This window comes from Sceloporus undulatus, chromosome 2, assembly GCF_019175285.1.
Source record: "Sceloporus undulatus isolate JIND9_A2432 ecotype Alabama chromosome 2, SceUnd_v1.1, whole genome shotgun sequence".
Classification (NCBI taxonomy): Eukaryota; Metazoa; Chordata; class Lepidosauria; order Squamata; family Phrynosomatidae; genus Sceloporus; species Sceloporus undulatus.
The window spans coordinates 194,537,832-194,563,199 of NC_056523.1; the positions used below are offsets into that span (position 1 = coordinate 194,537,832).

The 25,368-nt window shown below is 44.7% G+C and overlaps 2 protein-coding genes across 2 annotated transcripts in view; one reads left to right on the forward strand and one right to left on the reverse strand.

The window, feature by feature from the left end:
• ALKBH7 (alkB homolog 7) overlaps positions 1–25,368 on the reverse strand; it is a 511,499-nt gene that overhangs the window by 168,562 nt on the left and 317,569 nt on the right. The window lies entirely within an intron of this gene.
• PALM3 (paralemmin 3) lies at positions 1–25,368 on the forward strand. The gene is made up of 6 exons (XM_042452021.1): positions 1–30; positions 6,354–6,434; positions 7,987–8,114; positions 15,764–15,792; positions 17,352–17,459; positions 21,571–25,368. Exons 1-6 carry the CDS (start codon positions 1–3, stop codon positions 24,006–24,008), a joined length of 2,814 nt encoding a protein of 937 aa, XP_042307955.1. The 3' UTR covers positions 24,009–25,368.

A 25,368-nucleotide genomic window follows, 5' to 3' on the forward strand; every position in this document is an offset into this window, starting at 1 on the left:
ATGGAGATGCCTAGACATGTGCTCTCTCAGGTAAAAAGAACAGTGGTTTTTTATTTGCGATTTTTCCACATTCACGGGAGTCCTTTGCCCTAACTCCAGCGAATGTGGAGGGACCACTGTACTTCCAAAATTCATATGACTTCATAAAACACTTATACAGCCCATTATTCCAGACTTCTGATCAGCATATAGTCCTAAGCCTCAAACAGTATTTCTTCTAATAAGATCAGTAATTAAAAATGTCATTTATACATTGATCTTCCCATCTTTTTTTTAAAACAAAATTCCATAACAGGGGTCCATTCTTTGTAGTATTCATATTTTAATTATTCCATCTAGCTGTTAATTTATCTAATTCGCACATGTCTACTAAACTAAACTAGTTTAGTCTCCTCTCCATTTATGTAGAGCTGGCGAAGAGAAGATGGGATAGAGTCATAGTCCTTGGATCCTAATGGAGTGTCAGGTTTGGGCTAAATCCAGGCTGTTTCCCCTGTTTGGTGGGAAGCACTGAGCAAGCCAGAGGTAACCTGAGCTCTCTTTCCTTTGCTCATCCTATCTTGAAACAAATGAATTATTCACCAGGCAGGCACTCCAACCTGAACCAAACAGAAGGAGAAAGGCCTGGAGCTCTGCCTAGGCTGGTGGGGAGGGGGGTGAGAAGAAGAAATTGAGCTCAAGTGGGTGTCTGCTTTGCAGCCAGGCTGCCCTTGTGTGTGTAGCCACACGCACGCATCCAGATGGGGATGTTGTCATGAATGGTGCATGCCAGGAACTGTAGTAAACACTGATTGTTGTGAGAAATATTTTAGCAGATGTTTATGGGCACAAAGAGGGAGAATTGCAGGGCATCTGGGCGGTGGGGATGGGGACTACAAATAGCAGCAAGAGCCTTGAGGACGTGAATAGCAGCAGACACATCCACAGCCATGTGTCGGTGGCAGGGCACTCGAGTGCATGCAGAGACTCTGTAAACAGCAACTGGGCTTTTGTGCACAGAAGGTGTTGCCTCCATGGAGGCACATGGAGCACTCCATCAGAGATCAGGCCCTTGTACTAAGCGTTCATTCATCAACCCAAAGTAAACACCACTTCTTGTTTTCATATGCCCAGTCACTAATGCAGGTTGGTAAGCATAATTTAATAATAATAATTTGTTTTATTTATATACCGCTATTCCAAAGATCATAGCGGTGAACAGCAAGTAAGCTAATTAGCAAGTAAGCTATTTGCCCCCAACAGTCGTACTCATTTTAGCGACCTCGGAAGGGTGCAAGCCTGAGTCAAGCTTGGGCCCTTTTGCTGGTCTTGAACTCGCAACCTTGTGGTTTTGAGTGAATGGCTGCAGTACAGGCATTTAACCACTGCACCACTGGGCCAGCCTGAGGCAATCCAAACAAGCTCCTGGTGGCCCATAATCCTCACCACATTAGACCAGAAAGATGATTTTAATATCATAACAATTTAATTCTATTTTACTATACCACTTTTCTATCTTTTGAATGATATTGTTCTTTTAATATTGTGAGCCGCTCAGAGTCCCATTTCTGAGAAAAAAGCAGGATACAAATATATAAAATAATATTATAATAATAATCTCTTGGACTAGGGATTCTCAGTTAGTGGAAGCTTCCCTGCTCTTGTGCATTTTCTCTCCAAGAGGGTTGTTCAGAGGAGGATTCTTGTGGGTTGTGCTTGTGGGTCAAATCTGTGTACAACCGGCTCTTCAATCCTTAATATTACCAAACCCCCCCTCCCCCCCATACACACACTTCATTGGAGTCAACTGCTTTAGGCTTAGGTTTTGCTGAAAAGTGGGAAGGGTCTGTAGGCAGGGTGAAGGCTGAGTGAAGCAGCCGCCTCAAGCAGAGAATGCTGGGCCATAGGGCAGGAGTTACATTGGAGATTATCATAGTAGGGCCAATTCTACAACAGTCGCGCAATAGGAGGATAATGGAAACCTAGCATTCTAACAATCAATATTTTCACAGCCACACAATCATGCAGTAATGACGATATAAAAACAAAAGAGAAACGCAGTTGCATTCCACATCCATTCATGTATCATTAGTATATCGTAATTGAACATTTCACACATGCATGTTTTGGCACGCCTGTGCATGTCTGAAGATCATGGTTCCATCCCGGACACGACAAAATAAAAAGTATGTTTCACAATATTATTTTTATCCAGTTGAAACAAAGTTGTGCCCTACACCGCTAAATAAGAAAGAAATCTACTTCAAAAACAATCTTAGCAATGTGAACACATTGCCTGTGCTATAATTCATAATAGGTAGTGGTGGCCCCCAATGGGCCTAGTGTTCAGAACTTCAAAGCTTGCAGATGTTTCAGATACTTGGGCTTAGTTTCCACAGAGCAGAGGTAGAAAACATATGGACCTCGAGATGATAGACAGCAGCTCCCAGTGTTCCTCACCACTGGCTATGCTTGATAGGTCTGATGGGAGTTTGCAGTTCAACATCTGGAAATCTGCATGCTTATTACCCCAGATAAGTTTGCCTTAAGGTCACCATAAGTCGGGAAAGGCTTGAATCCATATGACAAAGATTAAGAGAACAATCCATCAGCAGGCAGACTTTTTTTTATTCTTGCAGGCTTTTAAAACAGGAAGTTTTTAAAAAGAATGGGCTGAGGGTTAAATGGTCTTAATTGCATTTTCTCTTTTCAGTTGCAGTTTGTCTTTTGAAGTGTAGGCTCAAACTGTTTTAATGTTGTGAATGGCTTCATTCCATTTTCATATTCACTTATGGTAAAATGGGTATTTTATGTTTAAATGTATGTTTTTATATGTACTGTATTGTTCATTTTTTAAATAACTGTAAACAGTCTTGAATTCCAATTTAAGGGAAAGAGTGGGAAATAAATAAATAAATAGGATGATGATGATTCTCTAAATCCTATTTGATTTCAATGGATCTTACTCCCTGTCAAGTGGGCTTTAGCCATGCAGCTGTGCTCTCCTTCAAAACAGAAAGCAGATCTAGGAAAACACAGCATTGGATTATACAGTCATCTCTCCACATTTGCGGATTTGACTTTTGCGGATTTGGTTATTCATGGATTTTATTAATATGTTCTCTCTAGGAATATCTAGGTCCTCCAGTGCAACTCTGTGGTCAACTTCCACCAAAAGTCGCAGTGAAGGACCTAGAGATTCCTAGAGAGAACACTCCACTAGGGATTTGTAGCTCCTCCAGTGCAATTCTATGGTCAATCTGTGGCAGATGTTGACCACAGAGTTACACTGGAGGACCTAGAGATTCCTAGACAGGTGTTCTTTCAGTATTCTATTATTATTATTATTATTATTATTATTATTATTATTATTATTATTATTATTATTATTATTATTATTGTATTATTATTTGTGGTTTTTCCACTTTCACAGGTGTCCTGTGCCCCTAACCCCAGTGAATGTGGAGGACCCACTGTAGTTCCAACATCCCCCAGCTAGCATGGACACTAGCCATGCTGGCTGGGCAGATTTGAGAACCATAATCCAAAAATGTCACTTTCTCAAGCTCTGAGGAGCTCGGAGGAGAGGCAGCATTACATAACTGCTCTGGTAATACAAAACATAAGGCGCAACAAGGACAGACTTTGCTTAAGGGTGGGAGATGGAGACACTCCCCCCCAAACACCTGGGGGAGAAAGCTGCCAGAACATGACCCATTTTCCCAAACTGCAGCCGAACATACCTCTCCCTGCTCTTTATTTAATAATTTTATTTACAGCATTGCTGGTCAGCTTTCTAACAAAAATTCTCTGGATGGCTTACAATGTACTATTTTAAGTCAGCCTTGATTCAGTAGTTAAAGAGTTGGAGGGCATTTTGATGCACAAGCTTGTATTCCAGGGGCTGGACAGCTGTGCTGACAAAGGAAGCAAATGTTTAGCTGACATCTTCTCTCCAGCATTTGGTTGACAAGGGAAGAATAAAAGGGAAACGTCCATCTCACCTCTCCAGTGCTGGCAGGTGCAGTTGTGCGTGTATATGTGTGTTGTGTGCCTTCGAGTCATTTCCAACCTATGGCGACCCTAAGGCATACCTATCATAGGGTTTTTCTGGCACGATTTCTTCAGAGGTTTGCCATTGCCTTCTCCTGAGGCTGAGAGACTGTGACTTGCCCAAGGTCACCCAGCGGATTTTGTGGCAGAGCTGAGAATCAAACCCTGGTTTCTAGAGTCATAGTCCAACACTCAAACCACTAGGCCATGCTGGCTCTTTTACTTAATAAATAATAGCTTTGAATCAGGAAAATGGATGGAAGTGCTTTGTGACTGGTATGTTTGTACAGAAGGGATTTATGAGGATGTAACTGCAAACTACCCAGCGTCAGTCAGCAGACAGGAGATTATTTCTCCTCAAGTGGGCCTTCACTAACAATCCCATCATCTTCCAAGGCTTTGCTTCTTGTGGCAGATTCACACCTCTTACTGCCATCTCACATCTAAAACCAAAAGAAAGTTTCAGGAAAAGCACCAGGACCTGATTTGTCTGGGTGAGCATCTTAAAGAAACAAATAGGTTAATTGTGACATGCACTTTTGTGCATTAGAGCCCATGGTCTACAAAATTATTGGGCTTTGGTTTTGTTTGTGCAAACCATAATTGTTTTATAAAGCAATTGTGCGATAGTTGACAGGGTTTTGCAGAGGGCACATGTGACTCTCTTGTTGTGCAAAGCTTTTTAGAGTTTGTCATCGTTGTTGTTCTATAGCTCCCAGCATCCCCATGCAGGTTGGACGTTCTGGGGACTGTGGCACCAAAAAGGACCTTTTCCAAGACTGAATGGTTGTTTTCCTGATTTTGTTGTTGCTCTTCTTGCTTTGGCTACTGTGCAAACTGTGGCGGTAGCCTTAAAGACCAGACTATTTTCACACCAGGGTACTCAAAGGATTCTCAAAGAGCCAGCGTGGCCTAGTGGTTTGAGTGTTGGACTAGGACTCTGGAGACCAGGGTTCAAATTCCGGTTCGACCATGTAAACCCATTGGGTGACCTTGGGCATGTCACATTCTCTCAGCCTTAGAGGATGGTAATGGCAAAAGCTCTCAGAAGAAACTTGCAAAAAACCCCAACAACCTGGGATAGGTTTGCCTTAGGGTCGCTATAGGTCAGAAACAACTTGAAGGCAGGCAACAACAAGAATAGCAACAACTTGAATTTATATTTATATTCAGGGGGTGGGACTGGAAGGCCCTTGTGGTCTCTTCCAACTCTATGATTCTATTAGGTGGCATCCTCTCTTTTTCTTGAATGTCCTCCATTTTGTGGTGTCTTGTCCTCCTTTGCTGTGCAGAGGACATCTGGACACCCTGCTGAAATCTTTCTAGAAAATAAATAAAACAAATCTCTTTCTCAGATCTCTCATTGGAGTTTATCACACTGGGGCTAATTTCAGCATTAAAGAGAGATTAAAGTGCACTTAAAGCATCCCACAAATGAGGAAATGGGGAGTAATTGCGCAAATTATTATCATATGCAATTGCGCAAGTGAAGTGATATTGGGAATGCACTGTCGCTGAAATCCTGAAAGTAAAAAGATATGTGTTAATGCTTCTTTGTGACCACTTTAATGGTGGCTTTTGTGCGACGTCGTGTGAAATCGTTTCGTGTAATTACGTGGGTTTTTGTGGGATATTCATGGGATAACCTCCCAATCTCCTTCATGTGTTAAACTCCATTGAAAAGATCCCAGATCCAATGGAAACCTATCAAAAAACCAACAACAAACCAAACCAAACCAAAAACCCCCAAACAAACCCAAACTGTCCTGGGGAAGAGTTAAAAGAGGGCAGGACCTTTGCAGCCAGGGGAGCTGCCTCCCCATGTCTTTCCTCCCCACCCCATAGCCTTTTGTTGCCTTTAAAAGGGCAAGAAGGGTTGGCACAGGGGCAGCTGGCACCCTGAGAAGGGCTTTGGGTGGGTGGGTGGCTTGGCATTTTAAAATGATATTATTTTAATTGGACTTTAATAGAGAAAAAGAAAAACCTGGGGAGAGGGAGAGTGCCAGCTGGGAACCACTGAAGGGAGGAGGAAGAGTTGGGGGGGAATAAGGAGAGGGGGGAAAGGGTGCCCAGCCAGCCAGCCAGACTTCTTGCCAGGTGGGCACACAAAGGAGTGGGGCAGGAGGAATGGGGAAAGAAAGGTGCCAGCCAGGGATGAAGAAGGCTCCTTGAGGCTTGGAGCCAGGGCTGTCCTGGTGGTAGCCCACGTGGGCTCGGAACCGCCCTGCCCCTTTGTCTGCCCCACTGCAGGGCGGCTCCTCCTCTCCCCCCCCAACCTTTCTCCGGCCCCCTTGCCTTCCCTTGCCTTCCCTTTGCTGCAGGAGCGGCGCCGGCTGCAGGAGCAGATCTTGGCCACCCGCCGGGCGCTGGAGGAAGAGAGGCTGCGAGCCCAGCGCCTCAAGGTAAGGCAGGCGAGAGCATCCTTCCTCAGCCCAGGGATGCAGGAATGGATGGACCACTAGGCAGGGATGGAGGCGGTGGCTCTGGGAAGCCTAGGGAGCCCAAGTGGGGGGCTGCGGGTGCCATAGGCGGTGGGCTCAGTGAGGAGGGGGGCCAGGTTGTGGGGCAGGGCATCTCTCCAGTCCCTGGGAAGGAGGAGGAAGGGGGGAGTGGCAGGGGGGTCAGGAGCACCGGGGTGCTTCATGCGCCCAGGTATGCTCCAGGCACAGCAGTTTCCTTCATGCACACTGATATTCTTTATGCACACTGGTAGTCTTCATGCACACACCAGTATTGTTGTTTGTTAATTATTGTTGCCCCCTGACTCGATCTATGGGGACAGGTGGGTAAGAAATAATATTCATTCACACCAGCATTTTTCATGCACACCAGTTGCCTTCATGCATACTAGTATTCCCCATGTGCACCGGTGTTCTTCATGCACACTGGTATTCTGTGCACACTGGTATTCTTCATGCACAATGGTATTCTTCTCCATGTGCACCAGTATTTTTCATGCACACTGGTATTCTTCAGGCACACCGGTATTGTTGTTTGTTAATTATTGTTGCCCCCAACTCAATCTATGGGGAGAGGTGGGTAAGAAATAATGATAATAATAATTCATGCACACCAGTATTCATGCATACTAGTATTCCCATGTGCATTGGTATTTTTCAGGCACACCAGTATTTTTCATGCACGCTGGTATTCTCCATGTGTGCCAGTATTTTCCATGCTCACCAGTATTTTTCATGCTCACCAGTATTCTTCATACACACTGGTGTTCTTCATGCACACTGGTATTGTTGCCTGTTAATTATTGTTGTCCCCTGCCTCAATCCATGGGGAGAGGTGGGTAAAGAAACAACAACAACAACAATAATAGTTATTAGTAGTAGTATTATTAGTATTATTCATGCACACCTGTATTCTTCGTGCACACCGATATCACCCACACGCACACATGTGATAAGAAGCTCTGGGCTTCAGAAGGTGCCCCTTCCAATCCTGTACAAATAACCCTGAGCTCTCATATGTGCCAATAATCTGGGGTCCCTGCTTGGGCACCTAAAAATCAAGGTGTGGGCATGGTAACTACCGATTTGGTGGCCCTTTGTGTGCAAATGCTTGGCTAGTGTGGATGGTGGGTGTGTGTGAGAGAGAGAGAGAGAGAGAGAGAAAAGAAGGGAGGGAAACTCTGCAAGCGTTATGGTGGCGTATTTGCACTAGTGGGTGTGTTCCGGCATCTGCTTTCAGGCCACGTAGCTTTATGTGTAATGGGTATGTCTGCATGGTCAGGTGTGGGTGGCTACAGCTGAATGTGCCTAGGATTGAATGCTTGACCTGAGTGTCTGTGCATACACACGCATGCATGCATGCATGCATGCATGCATATCTGGCTGAAAGATGATTGTCTGGTCTTGATGCATTCTGACAGCCCACGTGTCTCCTCATCGCATGCCTGTCTGATCCAGGATAGCTGATACAGGAATTCTCTGTCTCTCCTCTCAGAGGAAATCCCTGCGTGATCGGTGGCTGATGGAGGGACTGTCCGCACCCACTGATGACAGCGATCACGTGTCTTCTTCGGTTTGGGAGGCACAGAGTCGCATCCAAGAATTAGAAGAAGATCTGTCCAGGTGGGTGTGTCATAGGGATGGTGGGCTGGGGGTGAGCAAACACTGAGAACAGCTCAGAGAGGTTTTCTGCTCACCACAGCAAGGCACGGAGTAACATCACTTTGTAGGTGAAGCAGAGTAGCTGTTTCAAGGGCAGCACAAAGACGCACAGCATTCAGAGGCAATTATTTGCCCAGCCTGTGAATGGCTAAACGGTGATGATTTAAGGAGACTGATAATCTGCCTTCAGTTTCAGCCACCTCGGGAGTGTAACACTGAATGAATGCTCATAGTACAATTGACCTTAAAATAATGCTGCCTCTGACCTTCCTTTTCCAAGTCCCACTACCCTCAGCTATCTGAAGCTGTCCTGCTCCTTAAAACAACTCCATCCTTTCCTCCTTTCCAGCTCCATATGCCTGGGACTGTCTCTCAGAATATCTCTGTGATCTTCCCACGTTCTTTACTTTGTTTAAATCAGTGCGACTCAAAGTGGTGGTCCTTGGACTGGTCCTGGTCTTTGAGCCATTGGCTGCCAGTTCCTAGTGCTTCCAGGAAAGAAAGAAATAATTATAGCCATTGGGCACATTGGGCACAATGGTGCTGGTCCTTGGCATGTTGAAAAAAACAATTGCTGGCTCCCTATTTCACATAGCTTGAGGTATACTGCTTTAAATCTCTTTTCAAAACGAACCTTTTGGAAGGACCTTCCACATTATCCATTCCTCATGTCTTAGTGGAATCTTCCCCAGCCTGGTGTCCTACAATGGTTTGGAGTTATGAGAAGTGTAGTTGAATGTTTGGGGGAAAGGATAGGGGCACACACTTGTCATTCCATCCTAGTGTATTTAGCATACATAGAAGTAAATATGTGTGATGCACATTCTTCCCTGCCTCCAATTCCTTCTTTCTCTCCTGTGCCAAATTTTAAATTGCAAAACCGTCAGGCTGAGATTTGTTCTCTTTACCCTGATGGTGATGTATAAATAATAACAAGAACAAGGTGCTATTCTGGTTGGAGCCACAGATAGAAGCTGATGATGGCACCGAGGTCCCCAGAGGACACTGAGAAGGGCTGTTTGGCTGGCATGTTGCATTTCCCCTCCTGCCTCTGTGACTCTCCTTTCCGGAAGAGAATAAGATGCTTTAGACTAAAAAAGAAAAAGCCATGACAAAGAAGCCTGAAACCACTGCCTGGCTTGAGGGAGCTGAAGTGAAGGAGGATGGGGATTGGGGGAGTGGAACTGAATGATGAATCAGCAATGCTCCTGAGGATTAAATCGCCCTCTCTTAGCAGCAGCCCAGAGGGAGTGCAAAAAGGGAAACTAAATGGGGTTCAGGGAGGACAGGAGAGGCTGGTGTCATCTGTAACTCTGCTTCACCTACAAAGTGATGTTACTCTGTGCCAAACTGAGGGTCTTTACAAAAACACACACACACAGAGTTGCTTGGGTTTCTTCCTCATTTTTCTTCAACCCAAAAGTTTTTCAGAGCAACTTCCAAATCAATAAACAGGAGGAAGTTGCTGGCATAAGAGTTACAGTCTAAGAAGACATAACACAAAAGGAGAAATGGACGGGGTGAGAAAAGAAAAACTAGAAGACTTGGGCACCAACTCTTAATATTATATACATTTTGGAATCATCGCTTAATGTAGCCAGATGTTGTTGGTCTTTTCATGACTGGCTGGCAAGGAAAAACCTGAAAAAGAGGAGGAACCATCTAGCCTCCCAGTTAGGTGGATAGTGTACTTGTGGTTCCTGTATTATCTTCTATGTTAAGCCTGTTGGAATGGCTGTGAAATCATAGTTGAACCAGAAGTAAAGCCAGACAGAGCTGGCTTCCCAACAGAGCTGATACTGGCCTAGATTTCTTCCTCTGCCTCTGCTACAACCTGGATTTGTCCAAGTGAAGAATGTCAGATAACAATTCCTGGTCGCAGTTCAGGTGTTCGCAGTTCAGGTGTTCAGCACAGAATATAATTTTAAAACACTGTAAGACCAATTGATCCTAGAAAGGGATGTTTGTGCCTGCAAGTCACCTATTGACTTGTGGCGACCACATGAATTTCATAGGGTTTTCTTAGGCAAGGAATAATCTGGTGGTTTTGCCAGTTCCTTCCTCTGAAATGTAGCCTACACCAGGTATTCATTGGTGGTCTCATATCCAACTGTTAACCAGGGCTGGCCCTGCTTAGCTTCCAAGATCAGACAGGATCTGGTGCCTTTAGGGTATTTAGGTCCCACCAGCTGTGGATGATCAGAACATACTTCAGAAGCAGCATTGGATCGAACCAATCTAGAAGCTAGTCAGGGAGAAAATAATGGTAGCAAAGTCCATTAGTCCCCTGAGAAGCTCTGATTAGTGTCTCTGTGCCTCAGTAAGGATGTAGGCCTTGGATTTTGACCACCATGTGCTTCAGGATGCTTTGCTTTTCATTAGTTGACAGTCTGCCAAGGGCTTGGAACATTGTTCATAATGGCTGTCTCTTTCTGTCTCTGAAGTCTCCAATCTCAGATGCAGCAGCTGGATAATCCAGAGCTTCACTTAAGACGCCAGCAGCCAGAGGAGTCTGTGGAAGCGATGAAGGAGTTGAAGCAGTCATCACCGGATGGCACTGGGGAGGTATAAACCAACCAACTGTTACTCCCTGTACCAGCAGGATTTTTGAGCTAGTGTAGCATTGACTTTCTGAAACCACTAGGCAGGGAAAATAGCAAAATATCTCACCAAACTACAGTCCCAGGATTTCATAGGGTGGAGCCATGACAGTTAAAGTGGTGTCAATCTGCTTTATTTCTGCAGTGTGGCAATAATCTGATTCTTTAGGATCAAAGCCTGGCTCTGCAAAACACAAAGAGATCCATTCTAGACCAGATCCCTTCCCCCCACCAGGAAATGGAGGATCCACTCCTAGAGCCAGCACTGTCCTTGTTAACTGTTGACTCTTTTGGATATGATCCCAAAGGTTTGCACATACTTTCTCTAAGGAACAGCATTTATTTAGCCAATGACTATACCCTTTCTAGCCTCACATATTTAAGGCCCACATCTCCCATCATCCCTAGCCAGCATAGCCAGTAGTAGGGGATGCTGGCAATTGCCAGAGTTACGATCCCTCCCTTATGAGGTCTTCCTTGGGCACCACTGTTGGCAGGTAGATAAGGTCAGAGTTTCAGCAGGAATGTACTTATTTCTAAATCACTATTAGTGGTGAAATATTGGTTCTTAACATTCGCCCTCCATTACTGCATGGAGGAGTTTGACCAATTGACTGAGTTTGACTGATTTTATTTTGTTTGCTGTTTTATTGTTTGAAATATTCTCCGCTAATCTATCTGATAGTTTAGAGTTAGTTGATAGGGAGTTAGCTGATTTCCCAGTCTTTATCTATATATTTATGTTGTCTGATAGTTTTGTTAGAATGATAGCCGTAGGGATATACAGTATCTTTACTACATAGGCAGAAGACTTTACTGGGTAAGAGACCTGATATGATTATATGTATGGAGTCCTCCCCCCCCCCCATCCATCTATATGGCCTGTTACAGACAGCCAAAATAAAGCTGCTTCGAGTCACAGTGGAGGTATGGTGTTTCAATGATGCATGCGTCCTAAGAGTCCAGAAGTTGCACCAAAGCCACGCTCCAGCCCTAAGGACTGGAGCATGACTTTGGTGTGGCTTCTGGACTCTTAGGACGTATGCATCATTGAAACACCATACCTCCACTGTGACTCGAAGCAGCTTTATTTTGGCTGTCTGTAACAGGCCTATAAATCATAATTTGGGGCCAAAAAAGGCCCATTAAAAACACTGAGCAGCTTGATCAGCTTCTGTGGAACAGCTATGGTTAGCTCTGACTAGTTAGCCTTGCCTTTATATCACCAGGCAGAGAATAGGGAAGAATATTTAATCTTCTTTAAAAAAATTAAAAATAATATTTAAATTCAGACTCACCCATGTGGATATTTCTCCCACGCATTCCTAGCCTTTTGGTCCATGTTTCTTTTTCTCAATTATAATAGAATTACCAACATATTTGTAAGATTTAGGATCTAGATCTTGGATCTTCTTCCGGTAATTTAGAATCTAAAAAGACTCACGTGGTGCATCGACACTATAAAATAATGCAGTTTGACACCACCTAACTGCAATGGCTGCATCCTACAGAAACCCGGGATTTGTACTTTTTGTAGGCATTGGCATTCTGGCAGAAAATGCCAAAGGCCTTGTAAAACTACAAACCCCAGGCCTCCATAGGATGGGGCTACAGCACTTAAAGTGGTGCCCGCTGCATTATTTCTACAAGGTAGATGCCCCCTTGGTTTAGCATTTGATAGAAAGTTTCAAAGGAAGGCGGATTTCAGTTTTGGTAAAGGTTCAGGACTGTGGGTATCCAGTTATTCTGGATTGTACTTATGCTGAGAAGCTTTTCTAGATTTTTCAGATCAATATTGGATATCCTGATTACCTTATTGGTAAAAAAAAAGCATCAATGCAAAAGGATTTTGTTTTTAATAGAATTTTGGTATCTTCCAGTTGATGAACACTATGCACAGCTGATTAGCTCAGTTCACTGGAGTATGCAAAGCAGCCACAAGTGTTTTTATACCTTTTTATGGCTTCAGCCCAAAAGAAAGGAAGTCGCACTCAACGAGGAGGGCTTACTTTGAGTAAACCTGCTTAAGATAAGGCTGACAAGGTCACTAACTACACTAACTTAAGAACAGTCCTACTAGGTGCCTGTGAGAAAAGCAACTTAGGTAGAATGACTGCCATTCCTTTGTTTCAGGCTACAGCCACTCCCAAATGAGAAATCCAGCTGGCCAGTGAGTCAGTCCTTGCTCTGCTCCCCTCCCTGATTCTATCAATTCTGTTGTGATAAAGGAGCCTCAGGAAAGCCAGAACTGGGAAAGGTTACATTTTAAGATTGTAATTCCCAGATCTTATAGCCTGAATTAAGCAGCACTAATGCTTAGGCCAACTCACTTATGGCTTTGGAGCAAAATTGTCAGATGACTTCAGATGTAATGTTTCAGAAGAAAAGTAGGAGCTCTATTGGAGAGTGAAGAAAACATTTCCCCTGCTTAAAAAAGGACATAAAGAGTACGTATCTACACTTGGAGACCAAGTTAAAAAATCTCCCTGCTCAGCCATGAAATCCACCTGGCTGACCTTGAGCAAGTCACTCTCTTTCAGCCTCAGGCAGGCAGTGGTGAACCTCTCTGAACAAATCTTGCCCGAGAAAGCCCATGATAGTTTCACCTTAGGGTTGGTATCTGTAATGACCAACAGCAAGATATTAGGCGGGATGATATGGCCTGAAGAGGAAATGATGAACCATTTATGATGGATGCGTGGAAGAAAACTTAGGTGGATACAAACTGCCGCTTTGCGGCGCTTCCCCGCCGCCGCCGTTTGCTCCGCACAGGAGCCGCAGCAGCCAAACCGCGCGACTCCCGCGCGGAGCAAAAAAGAAGCTCCATTTCGGAGCTTCTTCTTGCGGCGCACTGATGACGTCGCGAAGCGCCGCTGGCGCATTCGCGACGTTATAGGCGCCGCGACACGTCTGGACGCTATGTGTCCAGTATGTAAAGATGGCGGCACCAGTAGAAGGGGCGCCGCCATCTTGTACGTATAGGATACGTACTAGGGTTAGGGGGGGTGCAGAAGCACCGCCCCTTCCTAACCCTAGTACGTATCCTGTACTACTATATGGCAGTTTGTATCCCGCCTTAGATTTTTAAAAGAGCATTACTATTGACTGGGGAAGCTATGCAGATGAAGGTGAAAAGGAGGCAGGAATGTAGATTAGGTAAAGGACTTCGGCAGACATTTCCTCAAAGTGTCAACAGAAAGATTAGCACCTCTGAAATAGTGGTTAACAAAGATCTGCTTGTCACAGGCTATGGGTGTATGGGTCAGGTTTGTCTGTTTGTACTATGAAATGAGCTGGTCATGTGTAATGCAGGGGTGGAGACCTTTGTTTTTGTTGAGGCTGGTCATACACAGCTGGGTGTGACTGGGCCAGACCGAAATAAGAGCAAGACCATCTCTTTCTTTCTGCAAAACTCCTGCCTGCACCTCTCTTCGTCCTCCCCACCCAGCAGGCTGGCAGCCAGGTGACAAGTTGTTCTTGCCAGGGGTTTGTAACTCTGACTTGCAGAAACTTTTTGAAATTAGCCAAGGTCCAAAGGTTGTTGCTCCTAGTGCAGTAGGTTGTAGCTTGGATTTAGTTGCAGGGATGCCTGAACTCAGATCCTCATTAGCCACTATGTGACAAGAAGGCTTAGAATCATAAAGTGGAAGAGACCATAAAGGCCATCCAACCTCCTTCTGCCATGCAGAGAATCATAGTCCAAAGCATCCTAACAGATGGCCATCCAGCCTCTGTTTAGAGACCTCCAAGGAGGGAGACTCTACTGCTCTCCAAAGGAGTGTGTTCCACTGTCGACCAGCTCTTACTGTCAGAAAGTTCTTCCTAATGTTGAGGTTGGAATCTCTTTCCCTGGAGCTTGCAGCCATTGTTCTGTGTTCTAGTCTCTGGAGCAGCAGAAGAAACAATCTCGCTCCATCCCAGTGTGACACCCCTGGAGCTTGACAGTCTCAGAGTGAGGTCAGGGGTAATGTTTAAATAGAAGCTGCAGCAGGTTGTGATATGAAATTGGCTTTAAAAGTGAAAAATTCAGTCTGGGTCCAGCAACAAACTACTACCCAGCCAGAAGAAGAATAAAACCTCTAGGAAAACTTCATTATATTCACTGATCCCCCCCCTCCCCAATTCTTATGCAAAAGCCACACACCATAAATAAATATTACATTGTTGTTGTGCATTCTCAGTTAGGGTTGGACTGGATGGCCCTTGTGGTCTCTCAACTCTATGATTCTATGATTCTGTTTGTGACCTATGGCAACCTTAAGGCATATCTATCACAGAGTTTTCTTAGTAAGGTTTGTTCAGAAGTTCAGAAAGTTTGGGGCCACAAAAAAGGACCTTGGAGGCTTGGTGTGGCCCATAGGCTGCATGTATTTTCAACCCTGGTGTTGATCTTAAAAATACTGTAAAAGCTGAATTCACACACATGCACACATCATATAAATAAAATAAAGAAAATGATATGATTAAGTCAGCTGTCCCTCTTGACTCGTCATCTGTATTTCAGGAAGACCCCTGCTTTTAAACTGATTACTGCTGCTATTATTTTAACAAAGCACACTTAACATACTTATCCATATCTTATTCTTAAAAGGAAGCATTTTAAAAGCCACTGCAAAACTGTTCTGTGAAACAGAGATGGGATGTATGGGTCATGTCCTGGGCGCTGGGCAACCTGTATTGTCCATACCTGGCTTTGCTGCATGTCTTCTTCTCCACTGAAGACTTTGGTTTTGGGGAAGGAAAAGCCTTGTTTGCACTGATCATGGTACCAGTACTTCAAGCTGGCCTCAAACTCTACAAACATTACTTCGTCTTCATCATGAGTCTTGCTTAGTTTGCAGGATTTTGAAGATAACGGAACCCATTTAGGCCACCCTAAAGTCATATTTGAGGAATGGCATGGTTATAAAATAAGATGAATAAAGAATAATTTGGAAGTGAATAACAGATTTGGCTCACATGTGATCTCTTTGAAGATTGTTGCCATAAAGTGTTTTCTTTTGTTCTCAGGCCTCTAACATCTTCACCTTCTCCTGACGGTAAGTGTTTATCTGTCACGTATGCTAAGATAGACATTTTCTGAACTGCCTTATCACAGTGGGATTGTTCAGCTGGGAAATCTTGTGCACAAACTCCATTGAAACACAGCATCACACCTTGTGCAAAAGTGTGGTCTTCTCTTCTGAGTGGGTCCACTGGGCTTCTGTGTTCTCTCCATGACTCATGAAATCCCAGTCCCATCTTGCCCCACAGCTAAAGCTTTTGCTCAACCCTCGCTTTACCCAGTTTCTTGCAGCCAGGTGTGATACAATAACCTAAAACATGTTTCAGCAACTGTGGCAGGTGCAGGGGCCAATTTTCCATCTGCAGAGGCCGCAATGTATCATTTTTGGTTGCAGAATCAGCCGGACATCACAACTGGAAGGTGGCTTCCAGTTGAGACTTGTCGAATCTGTTGTAGATTACATAGCAGGGATCTGCTTGTGGGGGATTCCAGAATTAGATCTGATGCTCCTGGAGGATTCCAGGACTGCTGGTGTATTTCAATTTAAAAAATGCCATTAAAAAAGTAAAAACATTGCAGGGGGGCTGGGGCTTTGGGTGGCCTGCGGAAAGCATGAAGGTACAAAAAAGGGCCCTGAACTCTGCTTAACGCCTATGAGCCAAAGAGTTCCCAAGGTGCTTCTCCTCAGGTGTTTTTGTAACTTACTACGCATAACGTATATCAGAACTTTCACACATGCCCAGCTGAAAAGTCTTCCTGTAAAAGGACTCTGAGGGTTGGAGGTACTTTCATTGAATACTCTGACTCTTTGTTCTAAGGAACAACAGGTGAGGAAAGCGGACTTTATATACAGTACCTCTTAACTTGCGATACAGCCTTGTAGGGCATTCAGATAAAAACATAATCATGGGACTTTCCAGCCTGGTTCAGCTGTGTTTCTCTTTACCTTTGTGATGAAGGTGTTGGAGAACTGGCCACTAAGCAATCTTTGGTCTGTTACAGACGCCAAATAAAGCTGCTTCGGGTCTCTTTGGAGGTATGCTGTTTAAATGATGCATGCATCCTAAGAATCTGAAAGCTGCACCAAAGCTGCACTCCAGTGCTTAGGAAGGGAGTGTGGCTTTGGGCCGACCTCCGGACTCTTAGGACCCATGCATCATTTAAATAGCATACCTCCAAAGAGACCTGAAGCAGCTTTATTTTGGCAGTCTGTAACAGGCCTTTATCTCACCTTCAGCCATTACTCAGCCCATCCCAACATGGTATCTCCATTTTTCTTCATCTCCTTCATTTAACTAAGCAGCGTACATTGCCCTTAATCCATTCCTTGACCCATATCACCAAACTCACCTCTTTCCTGCCCCTTTCTTTAATTTCTAGTGACACCAGAGCTCTCTTGAGATCAAGATCCCCCCCCCCTGCTAAACCAACCCACAGTTGTGTATTATGGCCTGGAGGGTTTGCTTTTCAACTTACTTGTTTTGGGCATCACAAATAGGGTGCATCAGCAGAACGCTTATTTAGCCCTTGGATTTAGGACCCTGAATGGGCCTGGCAACTCTTTCTGAATCTGACTTAATGAATTCCTTACAGGGAGAAGTAGCCTTGGGTCCAGACTTGAGTTGGCTCCTGTCCCACCCAAGAGAGCTGTGAGGACAGCTGCCAAAGAGAAACTGCAAAATGGAGACATGTCAGGAGATGGTGGGTACTAGCAAGAGACAAGGTCTACTGTTAAGTAAGGGAACAGGCCAGGTGCTCAGATGGAGCCCTAACCAAGGTCTGTGGCTGAAGCTTCTGCTATCCAGTAGAAGCAAGAGGGCAAAGGGCAAAAGTAGGCCTGTGTCCATACTTCCACAGATGTAGACCTTAGAGAGAAATGGCAGAGAACTTGGCATCCTGAAAATCTCATCTTTCATTGAAAAGTAAATGTCTTAACTGAGCAGGTCTCTGGACTTTTTGGCTGCAAATATTGGCTTAAAGTGTGAGAGGGCAGCCTTCCTTGTGGGACCGCAGGTACTGGAGAGTAGGAAAAGTGAGAATTCTCTTGGTAAGTTATGATAGGACCCTGTATCGCTTATGGAATATTTGGAAGAAAAAGCAATATAGAAATATCTTGGGCGGGGTGGGGATACTTTTGTCCCACTTCATAACTGACAAAAACAGAATGAATGACTAATATGCTGTTTGCTTGTTAACATTTATACCCCATCTTTCCTCCAGTGAGCTCAGTGTGGCATACATGGCTTTTTTCTTCCCCATTTTATTTTCATAGCAAATCCATGAAATCTTTCACACTGAGGGAGAGTGGCTGGCCCAAGACCTACCAGTGCTTTCATGACTCAGTGGAGATTTGAACCTGGCTCTCCCTAGTCTTACGTTATCCAATACACTAACTATGAGACCACACTGGTTCAGAGAGGATTCACTCCAGGTTGAGATCCAAAATAGGGATGGCAGGAAAGACTTTTTGACTGTGATCTCATGAGACATGGCCAGGCATAGCTCTCTGCAGACTACTGGGTGAACTCTTAAAATACCCATCTCTTAACATGAGTGATCCTGATGCACTGAAAAGTGCCATGGAGGATTCCAGAGGTCAAACTCTGGTTCTTTCTAAGAAAAAGGCTGCTGGCGTTCACTCTGCTGTATGTGGGTGCCCTCAGTGCAACTGGCCAAGACCAGTACTGTGTACCCTCCAGTGTTTCACAAATGAAAACTAGGACTTACATATCCAAGAGATCAAAAAAGCACAGAAATTAGGAGGTGCTGCAGCTGTTTACTTTGCCAGAGTGTACAGGAAAGACAAAATTCTGCCTTCTCCTCTCCTCTCTCACAATGAGTAAATTAAACTCAAATTATTTTTGCACTTTGAATTCATTTTGTAGCAGTTGAATAAACCAGGAACAAAGAGGGACAATGAGAGGATGAGAGAGAAACTTTGACATTTAAAAAGCAGCTGGAAAAGGACTAAAGAGGATTAAATAAGACTGTCCTTGTCGAACAGGAACAGTTGGAGGATATGGTACTACAGCCTGTAGTTCCAACAGTTGTCAGTGGCACAAGAGATCGCATAGGATTAGAACTGATCCTGTTGTTGTTGTTGTTGTTGTTGTTGTTGTTGTTGTTGTTATTCATTTATTTATATAGCACCATTGATGTACAAGTAAAACAACAAAAAAGTGGGTCCACATACATACACCGGGGAGGAGGGGAGGAAAGAATAATAAATATATAAAACTATATAAGATAATTGTAAAACAAATTACCCAGATAAAATACAAAAATACAGTATAATATAAAGCAAACTAACACATGCATATAATTAAAACAGACAACATATAAAGCAATATTAAACTAACATTCCAAAAGCTTTGAAAAATAAATTTTTAACTTAAAGTTATATGTAACAAGGGAGTGCAGTCTACAAATGTTCAGGGAGGCAATTCCAAAAGTAGGGAGCACCAAGTGAAAAAGAATGAAGCTGAACCAAGGAAAAGCAAACCCTTGGATGAATCAGAAGCCTAGAGTTCCTAGAACATAGAGCTTGAGCAGGGTGCAAAAAAGAAATAAGGGCTGAACATTAAGGGGCAGCTAGGTTGTATAGGGCTTTGAATATCAAAACAAGGAGCTTGTATTGAATCCTAGAAGGAATGGGTAATGAATGAAGAGATATTAAAAGTGGGGTAACATGATCAAAACAATGGTCCAAAAAGATAATCTTAGCAGCAGAATGTTGAATGGAAACCAGAGGACTAAGATGAGATAATGGAAGACCAGTCAAAATACTATTACAGTAATCAAGATGGGAATGACCAAGACATGAACTAATGTCTTAGCAGAGAAAGCAGGAGGGAAAAGTCTGGTTTTGGCAAAGTTATAAAGAGAGAAAAAAATATGATACGACTTTGCTACTGCCTCAGTGTGAGGAACAAAAGACAAGAATGAAGAAGAAAGCCAAAACTACATGTTACTTCACAGGAAAAAATGGGAACATTATTAACAGTGATGGAGGAATGTATGTTGTAAAAAAGGTTTTGGAGGGAAAATAAGTAGTTTTGTCTTTGCCATGTTAGGTTTTAGGCAATGATGAAGCATCCATGCGGAGATAGTTGAAAGACTTGCTGTAATACAGTTCTGGAATGGAAAACACAACTGAGCATCATCGACATAAAGATGCTATGGAACCATATGAACTGATAAGATTACCCAAATATAGTGTATAACGAGAAACTAACAAAGGACCCAGAACAGTTGAAAACTGAACCAGTAACCTCTATATCATGAAGTGAATCCAACAACAGAACATGATCAAGTGTGGCAAAGACTGTACAAAGATCAAACAGGATAAGTACAGACTTGGCCTGAAGGGGATCACTTGAGATATTTGTAAGAGCTGTTTCTGCAGAGTGCAAAAGGCAAAATCCAAATTGAAAGGGATGTGCTACAGAAATAAAAGAAAGAAAGTCAAGGCAACATACATAAACAGCATATTTCAAAACTTTTGAGAGTAAAGGTAACAGTGAAACAAAGTGATAATTAGAAAAAAACGATCAAGTGAAGGCTTCTGTAAGTTTTAGACTCCTCTAAAATTGGAAACTCTAGCATTGTTCATCATTGTGGGTAGTTGTTTAGGTTCAGGCTGCTTGAGTGAAATATCAGATTCTACTCTGCACATGCTTTATTTCCTAATAGCCAATGTGGTATAGTGGTTTGAGCTTTGGACTACCACTCTGGAGACCAAACTTCCAGGTGATCTTGGGCAAATCACACTCTCTCAGCCTCAGAGGAAAGCAAAGGCAACCCTCCCTCTGAACAAATCTTGCCAAGAAAGCCCCATGATAGGTTCACATTAGAGTTGCCATAGGTGAAGGCACACAACAACAACAGCAACAACAGCACTGAAAAACCTGGATCCAGCAGTGTGCATTGGTATCTCAGTTATCTGTAGATAACCTTGCGAGTTGCTGTGCCTCACACTGTGTTTTGATTCAGGTAAATGGAAGGCAATGCAACCAACCAACCAACCCTTCTTCATGTCATATTGCAATGCATTATTTCTTCTGCTGATGCCTAAAAAAATGCTGAATGGCTGTCCCTGACAGATTTCCATATAATCTGTGAGTTCCTCAAAGCAGCTTCTCAGAGGGTTCTTCCTCACTGACAAGATCAACAATGGTAGTAGAGCTTTCCTAAAAGGCAGGGAGAAGAATTTGCTATGTAGAGTGATGATAAGAGGCCTACCCAGAATTCTGATTATGTATGCTAGAATGCTACCCAGAATTCTCTGTAATGGGGTGAGGAAACTTATTTCTCTACAAGGGTCACATTCCTTCTGGTGTAATCTGTCAAGGATGACTGCTGGGGGTGTGGGAGCAATAAAGCAGAAACCACTGCTAGGTGAAGCCAGACCCAAAACTAGGTGGGGTAAACAACATTTCATCCTATTTTTCTCTTTCTAATACCTCCTTTTTCTTTTCACTTCCTTTCTGATATTGCCCTTTCTCTATCTCTGAGTAAATAGGTAACTGGATGAAATATATTTGCTACAGGAATACCATAAAAGCTGTAATTATATTAAATGTGTTTTATCTTTGTTCCCAATCTGGCAGTTTCTGAAAGAGAGAGTTATTTTTTAAAGAAGTGTAGTCACGTTGACAACTTTGTTTCAGACTGGTATACAGCCAGCATAGGCTTGTGGTGCAGATATGTGCAAACAGCAGTGAATGGAGACCGGATGTTTTGTTTTGTTAAAGAAAGTTCAGATATTCAGGGACTTAAGTGTTTGACATAATGTTATTTTTCTTCTCCAAAGGTGTGTTTGGCAGCGAATCCAGCCCTGAAAAGGTGAATGACAAGGTGAATCCTGTGGTTGTCAAACGTGGAGAGCTTCAGTCTCATCAGGAAAGACTGGAAGCTGTTGCTGCCACAAAGCCAACGCTGCAGAGCCCAAATCCCATTGATGCCCCTCCCAGCCACCACAGAAAGCTGGCTGTGGAGGAGATGGTCATCCGTGACCATTTGGGGCAGGAAGTGGGCAGCATGGATGCTGTTGGGCAGAAACAGAGCTCTATCACAAAGGAAGAAGAGTGTGAGGAGCATACGCCTTTGAGGAATGGGTGTGAGGAGGGGAGTGGGATGGCCCCTCCTCACAGTGGCGCAGGTCAAGAGACAACCCCAGGTGCTTCAGGAAGCCAACTGGATGGTGAGCTTGGAAGACGGGATGGCCCAGAGGGGGAGTCCCCGACGTCACAGGATGAGCATCAGCAAATTTCCTCCAAGCCCCTTCAGCATGAGACCAGCTGCCTTGATTCCTCTAAACAGCAGTCAGATGGAGAACTGGGCAAAGAGACAGCTCAAATGGGAGCAGAGCAGAAAGTACTGCCAGGACAGGGTGCCAACAAAGTGGAGCCTGCCCAAGACACAGTAGCTACTGATGTTCTGGCAACAGAATCAATAACATCTGAGCAAGCAACTGAAGAGAACAAGGAGGGGCTGCAAGAGTCTCATGAAACAGAGATCACAGTGCTGGGGCAAGGAGGAGAGAGACCAGAGAATTTGCAAGGTCCACCCAAAGAGGCACTGTTTCCAGACCAGACCCTTCCTGTGCATGAAGTCTTGGAAGAGACCATATTGTCATCATCTCCAACAGAACAGATTTCACTGGTCATTCAGAAACCAGGTCCATCTCTGCAAGAGACAGAGGGATCCCTTCTAGACCAGACCCCTTCTTCTCATCAGGAAATGGAGGGTCCCTTCCTAGAGCCAGTAGTTTTGTCATTGCTGAATCAGAGTCCCTCAGTTTTTGTGAACCAGAATCCTCCTTTGCAAGAAAGTGAGATATCTCTTCTCACTCAGATCTCATCCTCAGTGCAGGAACCTGTTTTAGATCCAAACCCATCATCTCTGCAGGACTCTTTTTCCTCTCCTTCAGAACAGAAGCCATCCTCATTACAAGGCATGGCCACTTCTTTGCAGGAAGCTAAACACTCCTCATTGGACCAGATCCCATCCCCTCTGCATGAAACTAATGCAAAATGCCTGGATCAGATCCCAAGCTCTTTACAAAGCACTTCTGTGCCAGATCAGACCCTACCACCTCCTTCAGACCAGCTCACATCCCTGCCAGAAGAGATTACTTCCTCTTTGCATGAAATTGAGAAATCTTCACAGATATCCTCAACTTCAGAGGGTCAGGAATTTTCTGTGATGGAGGCTAAAGGGTCTTTTCCAGACATAACCTCCTCTTTGCCTGATCCACTTTCTTCTCTGCCTGATCAGGTCAATTCTCTTCAAGATACCCAAGGGATGACTTTGGAAGAGATTTCGGTAGAACTTCAGAACCATGTACCAACACCACCCGTGGCTCAGATTCCTTCTCTGCCAGAGGCTGACAGTATTCCTCAAGACCAGGCCCCATCCTCCAAGGGTGAAGATGAACATTTGGTTCCCAAAGAGACTCCAGTCCCTGGGCCAGACCAGGTCCTGCCAGTTCAGCAGGACCAGGAAAACCAATTTCTGGAGGCACAGACCCTTTCTTCTCTGCCAGAGATTGGTGGGTCTTCTACAGAGGAGTCTGTGGAGCCTCTGCCAAGTCAGAATTCACCCAGTCTCCCTGAAGGCAGAACGCCACCTCCCAAGGAGGCCCAGACAATGCTTGTGGAGCAGATGCCAACCTCTGCTCAGGGCCAGCCCCCTTCTCCTGTAGAAGCAACACAGATCCTGTCGGAAAAGCAGGTCTCCCCATCTGCTGTGGAAGGAATGCCTGCACTGCCTGACCAAGCCCCATCCTCCTGTCAAGTCCCAAATGCAATACTGCAGGATACAGCAAACGTTCCAGATGTTTTGCTCTCATCCAGCCAAGAGTATGCCCAATCCCTCTTGGGCAAGGCAGCCATTGTGGCAAACCAGGAACTGAAAGAAGGTGGTGATGCCAGCTTGGCCTCAACAACCACAGAAGAGACTCCAGAAGTCCTGGGAAACCTACATGCTGAGCAGCAGCCCCTGCTGAACAAGACAAACAGCTCTGTAGCCCCTCCACAGATTCCTGTAGGAGACCAGAAACAACCCAAGACAGGGATCCTAAAGCCCCAGGCAGCCCTAAGTCAAGAGACCCCAACCTACACCACCTCCTCTGCCAACACTGCCTCTTCCTGCCAGCTCCAGTCCACTGGGTCCCGCCAAGAGGAAGGCCAAGACCAGGGCCAGAGCAGGCGCAAGCAGAAGTCATGCCAGTGCTGTTCAGTCATGTGAGCCCCGGGCGCTTTTGCCCAGCTGAGATACCCTCCTCCTTCTACCCCTCAGGAACAGGAGTAGTTGATCTGGTCCCAGCAGCAGGCTCTGGAACTGGTAACTTGCCCTGCCAGTAGTCTAATGTAGGCATAACATATCCACACACATGAGCACACACAACACACAAAATCCAAATCTTTTGGTTCCTTGGAGGGATAGAGTTGCTCGTTTGGAGCTTGGCCCCTGGAGGGTTTGTCAGATCACAAGCAGAGCAGTGGGTATGACTCCCTCCCTCCTCCTATCCCACAGCTCAACCTGCCCCTGCTCCTCTGGAGGTGGTGACAGGGAGAGACAGCAATGCAGTGTCCTCACTTTGGAGAAGTCCCTGCATGTCTTGAGTGTCCATATTCACGCATGCACATTGACACATGGGTACTCTTCACACACATGCCTCAGCACCCTGTCATTGTGGGACTGCATTTCCTTTCACAGACCTACCCAAACTGAATCCTGTGACCTCACTGCCTGAACCCTTCACGTATCCCTCATGAGCACGCATTCCACCCCCTTCAGTGTGCATGGATTCTCAGTGCACATTTAGAATGCACATATTTGTGGACAGGTGTTAAAACATGCATGTGCAAATACAGATGTACAGTCCTATGTTTGCTCTCACTGGCTTGCACCGCAGCAATTTACTGCTATATGCCATTACACAATTCCATGCTCCTACATAATTTGTAGATAACTGTCACAGAGCTGGGCACAAATGCTACACACATGCATGCAGCATTCTTGACATCTTTACCCTTTACATGTGCTTGAATCCCTTGGCCAACTTGGCATGACTTCCCACAGTAGTATAGACACGTTCCAGACATGGAACAAAACCTTCTTTCCTTTGGCACCAACTCCTGCACCTCTGCTGAGATGGCCCAGCCGCGTATGATGGATCTAGATCAGCACTACAACACCATGAGCAAAAGAGGACTCCCTGCCAATTGGCAGTGTGCTGGAAGAGACTTTGGACCAGGCACTGCTGGAGCCCTCTCTCCTGACTATGACCTCCCAGCCAAGGCCTCCTCTGGGGCAGATGGACTGCTCTCCCTCACAAGGCCAAAGGGAGCAACCTTTTCCTGACTGATCTCTCCATTCCTGTAACAACCATAGGGCTGGTGCTGTGCCTGTCAGGGCACAAAGACCCCCCCAGCCCTCTATAACCTCCCTTTCCCATGACTCTTTATTCTATGCACTTTGTTTGAATTCCAATTAGTATATAACCTTGTTTAGGGCCCCCACCAAAGCCAGTAAGAGCCTTTTACATGTCAGTTCCTGGGCAGATACAGAAAGATTCTCAATTAAAGTCGGATTCAATGACCAA

Coding starts and splice junctions, on each gene's coding strand:
- PALM3 (XM_042452021.1), top strand. CDS start 1: ATGGAGATGCCTAGACATGTGCTCTCTCAG. Junction 6,435..7,986: donor TGCGAGCCCAGCGCCTCAAG/GTAAGGCAGGCG, acceptor CTCTCCTCTCAG/AGGAAATCCCTGCGTGATCG. Junction 17,460..21,570: donor TGGAGACATGTCAGGAGATG/GTGGGTACTAGC, acceptor TCTTCTCCAAAG/GTGTGTTTGGCAGCGAATCC.